The sequence below is a fragment of the Enhydra lutris genome, unplaced genomic scaffold (assembly GCF_002288905.1).
Source record: "Enhydra lutris kenyoni isolate GAN:26980312 unplaced genomic scaffold, ASM228890v2 scaffoldscaffold30, whole genome shotgun sequence".
Classification (NCBI taxonomy): Eukaryota; Metazoa; Chordata; class Mammalia; order Carnivora; family Mustelidae; genus Enhydra; species Enhydra lutris.
This window is the reverse complement of record NW_019154114.1, coordinates 16,314,697-16,321,623: the sequence shown is the minus strand read 5'-3', so window position 1 is coordinate 16,321,623 and position 6,927 is coordinate 16,314,697. Positions and strand designations below refer to the sequence as shown.

Below are 6,927 nucleotides of genomic sequence, written 5' to 3'. Positions count from 1 at the left end.
CCCCCCCCCCCCCCCCCACTACGTAGTCCTTTTGCCTGTTCTTGAAATTCCAGGAAAAAGAATCACACGGCAAGTATCTTTTGGGTCTGGCTTCTTTTGTCTTGTTTTGCCTTTGTGAAATTTATTCAGTTTGCTTGTTGTTCTAGTTCATCCATTCTTGCTACTCCATAGTGTTCCTTTGCATGGACAGACCCCGACCGTCCATCCACTCTCCTGTCGTAGGACATCGGAGTGGAGGCAGATTTTAGTTAGGGGCTGTTACAAATAACGCTGCTAGAACATTCCGTACATGATGAATGAACGTCCCCAAAGCTACGAGCAACTGGGTCACAGGGCACATGCGTGCTTAGCTGCTGTTCTGATCTTGTAAACTCTTCCCAGGTGATGGATAGGCGGCCAGGGCTGAGATTCCCTGGCACAGACCCCGTCAATGATGGCTCTGGCTTCCGTGCTCACAGCCCTGACCAAAGCTCGCTGTAACTCCTTGCTTGCTCCCTCGCTACTCCTCCATCTCCTGCTACACTGTCCGCTCCGGAGGGAAAGGGCTCCATCTAGCCAGTTACCTTTGTGACTTCAGCCCCTGGCACGTACTGGGCTGTTACCAGATGAGGACTGAGAGAATGAGAAGGATGAGAGCTGGCTGTTGCTGTCCCCAGGCCCCTGTCTGTACAACTGTATGCACAGTTCCTAATTCTGGTTCTTTCCCCCTCTGCCCTTCCCCTGGGGTGGGTGTTGGGAGAGGGGTTTCCAGAGTTCTTCTGCTTCCTGCTCCTGAGTCAGGAAAACCTGCTCCAGGGCACCTGGGCAGGGCTTTGAGGACACGGAAAATTCTGGGAGTTGCTGTTTCCTGCTGCTGCTCCTGCCCCTGCCTAGTCTCAGGTCAGGCATCCACCGAGTGGGCCCCGGGAGGCCAAGATGAGTCACGGCCTCGGGAGGAAAGGGAGCCTGAGAATGTGGGACACTCCTAATGGTTTCCCTGCTTCCTAGGGCGGCCTGAGTTAGAAATGCATGCGGACTGGCTCCAGAGCTACAACGTGGGAGGCCAAGGGCGAGTGACCGTCGCTGCCCAGAGGGATGCTGGGATGGTCATACAAGCCAAGTGCTAGCCTTTAACCTTCTGCTGCTTTTTTTTGTTTCTTTTGCTCTAATACAACATGCCGTAGGGCACAGAACAAGCGCGCACGAATGACCTGCATGACGTCTTCATGTTGAGGCCCCAGGGGTTCTATCACCTTCTCAACGGGGAAATGACTAGAAGTGGACAGGTCCCTGCTGAGTATCAGGATCTAGGGCTAAGGACACTGAAAAGAGTAATCCTCCCTTCTCAAGTTTTGTCGTGAGAAAATATGCCCTTAATAAAATTTTGTGGCACCTTCCCCAAGACCTCAAAGTACAGTGTTTGTTTTAAGAAGCTTCATTTGTATGATTTTCTGTGTGTCAGAATGTTCCACTGCCTTCTCTCTAAGGACTGAAATATACTCCTGCTATGCCCCCAGCTCTAGCTACACACATTTTGCTCCCCTGGGAGTTGTGCAGTGTACCACCTGAACAACCGGACAGGGAGCTTCAGCAGATGCTCCCTGATCCTGCACATCATATCCTCTCTAATGACCCCAGAGGTCACTGTATAAATTTCTATGCAAACTAGTGGTAACTGCATCACCCTGCATCCCAGGAGTGAACCTCGGGAAAGAATGGAAGCTGGTAAGTAACTATACCCCAGTGCCATCATCCCTCAGGGGAATGACTCAGACATGTTCCACAGTCTCCTGGGAGGTCCCAGTGGGGAACGTGCAGGTGCCTGCAGTAGTCATCAGACTCTACTGGCTGTCCTCCCTTCTCGGGTCCCCTCCCAGAGCTTCCTTGGGTTACGTCCTTAATAAGCTGCTTGTACCCAGACCCTGGAGGACCCAAGGCAGCAGCCCTGCCATGCCCCTTTCTGGCCAAGCTCTAGTACATGGCTCCATTTTGTTTTCTCAGCCTTTGCCCATTTGCCTTGATCTTGCATATTGGACACCAGCTCCCCCAGGAGCACCCGAAACCGTGCCTGACACGCACAGGCGCTCAAGAAATCCACATGCACCATGGGCAAAAGGAAATTCTGCCAAAGGAGACAAGGGGAAAGGGAGAAAACCTCCTGCTAGTCCTCGTGCACACACACGCACATGCATGCACACGTTCACACCCCCCACGCATGCACGCGTCTCTCTCTCTCACACAAGCCCCATGTGTCGCACATGCCAGGTGGGGAGAAACCTTCAGAATCAAACACTTGCTGCTAAAGCCGAGGGGACATGACAGCCTCACGGCTGCCCATGCAAATCCCCAGTGTTTGCTTTTCCGATGACATCCCCAGGTTTAGGGCTGGCAATTGGGGAGCTCATGGGATTGGCCAACATACTTGAGGCTGTCCCAGCAGATGCCACTCCACCTCCCTGGCCTGGTCAAGGCACGAGCCGCCCTCCGCGGGGACCCAGCCCTTCACTGTCCCCCACTGTCCCCATCCAGAGGTGGTGGCAGGCCCCCACACAGGCTCACCTGGGGGCAGCGGGGACTGACCTGTTGATGAACTCTTCGTAGCAGGAGTAGATGGCAGCCAGGCACACAGCCACCAGGTTGGGCAGGACCCGGGGGTGGGGGCAGTGCCCCGTGGGGCCGTGCATGCTGGAAGAGAGCAGAGGACAGGGGTGAGCAGGCCGTGGCAGCAGCGGCACTCACGCAGGGAGGCAGCAGGGCTGGGGGCGCCCGTCAGGGTCGGGGGTGGAGGGTGCGCCGAGTTCTTTGCCGGGCATTTGGCAACACTGGGATCTAGGTCCCGGCCCTGCCACGTGCAGGCGGCACAGAGCCAAGCTCCAGGCCGGGGGCTGTAGATCCAGGAAGCTTGTGTGAAGACCCACACAAGCGGTCTTGGCAAACCACTTAAACGTGCCATGCTCAATTTGCTTAGCTATCAAATGGGAACGTGGCTCCCTCCCTTGATGGGTTATGGTAAGGACCCAGTTTCTAATTCATGGAAAGAGAGTATGGCAGTCCTATATCCTGGGACAGTCGTATTTATGCCTGCGGGATCTGGAATCGTGATTCCTAATACCACATTTTAGTCTCACAAGTGGCCTGCTTTGAAAGAAAAGTGATTATGGTCGCCCTGGCCCAGCACAGGGCCTGGGACACATTCGCCAAGTCCTCCCTTCATGCTGGCTGCTGCTGTTAATTATGGCTAGCTTTGTGCCTCAGTTTTCTCCTCTGTAAAATGGGACCAATACCGTGACTCCCGGGCTGTTTGGAGCCTGGGAATGATATCTGTAAGTCCTGGAAAGTCACTGTGGCTGCTGAGGACGAGAGAAGCCTAACCTGAAAAAATTCGACAAACCGCAGCTGGGTACTTTAAAGGGACCCTGAAGTCACCAGGGCTCCTGCGGAGAAATGCTTGCTTTGGATGTAGAAATGCTTTGTGAGTTTTGGGTGAGTTTATTCGGGAAACACATAAGCTCCAAAACCAGCTTAAACAGGCTATTTTGATTTTCTTCAAAAACGAGAGGTCGCTGACATGTGCAGCCCACGGACACAGCAGCTAGTGTTGACGGGCATTAGCTCACTAAACCGGCACACTAACCAGATGAAGTGAGTACGATGGTTCTCATTTTCCAGATAAGGAGACAGCGGCACAGGGAGAGGCTTTAAAAATCAAAGAGAAAACAAGCCCTCTCTTCCAAAACACCAGAAGTAAGAACCAGAAGATCTGCTCTCTTCTTCCCCAGTTTGGGAGGTGGCTGTTCTAGTCCCTAGTGATGCCTCTCTGGGGCCAGCGGCGGATTGTCTCTGACGTGCTCAGCACTCATAAACCAAAGGGGTGTAAGGTGTGGGACCCATGGAAATAATCCTATTATTTAGAACTGGTACCATTTCCCGAGTTCCTACCGTGTGTCAGGTACTGTGCTAGGGGCTTCCTCATGTTATCTTCTTGTTTAATTACGCAACAACCCCTAGGGATAGGGGAGTAAACAGGACCAGAGAGGTACAGCAACCAGTTCAACGTCACACAGCTAGTGAGTGTCTCAGACCACGTGTGGTTGGGAGGACCCAGGTGACAGCTCCCCAGAAGATGAGATGCTCAGGGCCTTTGAATACAAGTGGACTCTGTCCGGGCATCAAGGGAGCAAGTATTTCTGGGCTGGAGAGGAGAGCTGGCTGGCAGGCAAGGTGGGGAGGGGGTCCAGCTGGGAAACCCACCTCTGAATGAACTTCTTCACCACTTCCATCCCCGCATTGAGCTCGTTCAAGGCGAGGATATACTCCTGAGTAAACAGCCTCAGTCGTGGGCACTTCCCAAAGTCCTGCAGAGAGAGCAGACGGGAGAAGCTGGGACAGGCCGCAGGGGAGGCCAGGATCCCAGAAGTGGCAGTGCGACCCTGCTCTGCTCACAACTGCTGGTGTTGCAGGCAACGGGGAGACAACCAGCCAACTCCACTTTCTAGAAGGCACACATTTTCCCTTCAAGACCCTGGCCTCGTCACGCTCTTGCTTACGCCCTTTGACGGCTGCCCGGGGAGAGCAGCAAATGCGTCCTGACCCGGAATGGGTTCCGGCACCTGTAGCGAACTCACTGGCAGGGCACCGATGCGCCAAGGCGTGCTCAGCAAAGAGACCAGCTGGGGCGTCCCTTCCGCTCAGTGGGGAGGGGGCCTGCGCATGTTGAGCTGGGCCTCCCACAACCCCTGGGAGGCCACAGATGCCACAGGCCCCACAGAGTTTCTGGATGCCTGCTTTCTGTGAGCTATCACCTGAGGCCACTCAGCACAGCCGGGGCAGGAGATGTCCGGTCTGGGGCCATCAATTTGGGAAGAGGGCTTTGGGACTTCTTGGGGGTATGGAGGAGCCAAACGTAGCCCCGGACAAGTGTAACTCTGAGTGTCCCCAACCATTGTCAATGAAAAGATGCCCGTTCCTTCTCCCGAGCAAGAGGGCAGGAAGGAGGTCCAAGAACCAGACATGGCCCCAGGGTGAAGCTGGCTCCCAGTCATGGGCTTTTCAGCTGGCTCCCTCATGCTCTAGGCTGACCCCAGCCACCCCCTTGGTTCCAGAAAATACTTAAGGAGCATTTGATGAGCTTGTCCTTTTGGTTGTAGAAAAAGCTACCCTCATATGGCACATGGAACCAAAAAAGCAGAGAAAACAGATGGATAAGCTTGAAAAAGGCTGGCTGGACAGGTAATGGCATGTGTGTGTGAGAGAAGTGGGGTGTGGGAGGAGGTGTGTGTGTGTGCGTGTGAGATGAGACGGAGAGAAAGAGAGACATGGGGTGTGGGAGAAGATGTGTATAAGACATGTGAGACTATGTGAGAGTGTGTGTGTGTGTCAGAGAGAGAGACATGGGGTGTGGGAGGAGATGTATAAAAAAAGATGTATAAGAGTGTGTGTGTGAGGGATGTGGGGTGTGGGAGAAGATATGTGTATATGTGTGAGAGTCATGGGGTGTGAGAGGAGGTATGTGTGTGAGGGAGACATGGGGTGTAGAAAGATGTGTGAGAGATGTAGGGTGTGCGAGGAGGTGTGTGTATGTGTATAAGAGACACGGAGTCTGACAGGAGATGGGTGTATTTACGAGAATTGTGGGGTGTGGGAGGTGGTGTGTATGAGAGACGTTGGCTATGTGAGGAGATGTGCATGTGTGAGAGAAGTGGGGTGTGGGAGGTAGTGTGTGTGTGAGATGTGAGGTGTGGAAGGAGGTGTGTGAGAGGTATGGGATATGGGAAGTTATGTGTGAAAGACATAGAGTATGGGAGGAGGTGTCTTGTGTGTTTGTGTGTGGGGGGGGACATGGGGTGTGGGAGGAGATATGTGTATGTGAGAGAGAGATGTGGGGTGTGGGAGGTTGTGTGTATGTGAGATGGGGTGTGGGAGGAGGTGTTTGTGAGAGGTATGGGGTGTGGGAGGTTGTGTGTGAGAGACAGAGTGTGGGAGGAGGTGTGTGTGTAAGAGATCTGGCATGTGAGAGGAGGTGTGTGTGAGAGGTATGGGGTGTGGGAGGTTATGTGTAGAGACGTGGAGTGTGGGAGGAGGTGTGTGTGTGCTTGTGTGTGTGAGAGAGAGAGAGAGACATGGGGCGTGGGAGGGAATGTGTGTATGTGAGAGAGAGATGTGGGGTGTGGGAGGGTGTGTGTGTGTGAGATGGGGTGTGGGAGGAGGTGTTTGTGAGAGGTATGGGGTGTGGGAGGTTGTGTGTGAGAGACAGAATGTGGGAGGAGGTGTGTGTGTAAGAGATCTGGCATGTGGGAGGAGGTGTGTGTGTGAGAGATGTGGGGTGTAGGAGGGTGTGGGAGGGTATGTGTGAGAGACATGGGGTGCGGGAGGAGGTGTGTGTGAGAGACACATCATGTATGCGTGTGTGAGGCTTATGGCCTGGGAAGGGTGGTGTGTGCCCTGGAAAGTGCGTGGCTGGTGTGTGTCCGGGGGTCCGTGTGAAAGGGGCACAGGCAGGAGGGAGGGAGGGTGAATCTGCTCAACATTAGGGAAAGGCCCCAGCCCCCAGGGCCAAGGACGTCTCCAACCACCAGCTCAGCCTGAGCCCCTGCATCTCACCTCAGCTGACGCCTACTTAAGGGGCACTGAGCAAGGACAGAGGGACTCCCGCCTGCTCCAGTGAGTGGCATTCCTGGACGCTTCTGTTTTCTTAGCTTCCCCAACCCGGCACACGACCAGGGCAGGAGGCAGCGTACAGCTGAGAGTGGAGAGGCACATCTCCTTGGTGGCTGTGGGCTCAGGGACTTGTCAGGAGAGGAGAAACGATGGCCGGGAAAGGACCCTGCGTCCTTCCCCACATTCACGGGTGGGGGCAAGGGCTGCCAGGTCGGCAGTTCTGTTCATGTTCTGTGGGCAGGGTTTTTAACAGTCAGGAGGGGCGCGTCAGCGTGGTGAGGAGGGTGGCCC

General features: G+C 54.5%; 1 protein-coding gene across 1 annotated transcript in view; it reads right to left on the bottom strand.

Moving 5' to 3' along the window:
- The window catches only part of LOC111152816 (c-Maf inducing protein), a 225,080-nt gene that overhangs the window by 27,012 nt on the left and 191,141 nt on the right, over window positions 1-6,927 (bottom strand). The window contains exons 8-9 of the mRNA XM_022511473.1: window positions 4,231-4,334; window positions 2,560-2,664 (exon numbers count right to left, since the gene is read on the bottom strand). Of these exons, the coding sequence (XP_022367181.1) occupies window positions 2,560-2,664; window positions 4,231-4,334 (209 nt within the window). The remainder of the gene's footprint in view (window positions 1-2,559; window positions 2,665-4,230; window positions 4,335-6,927) is intronic.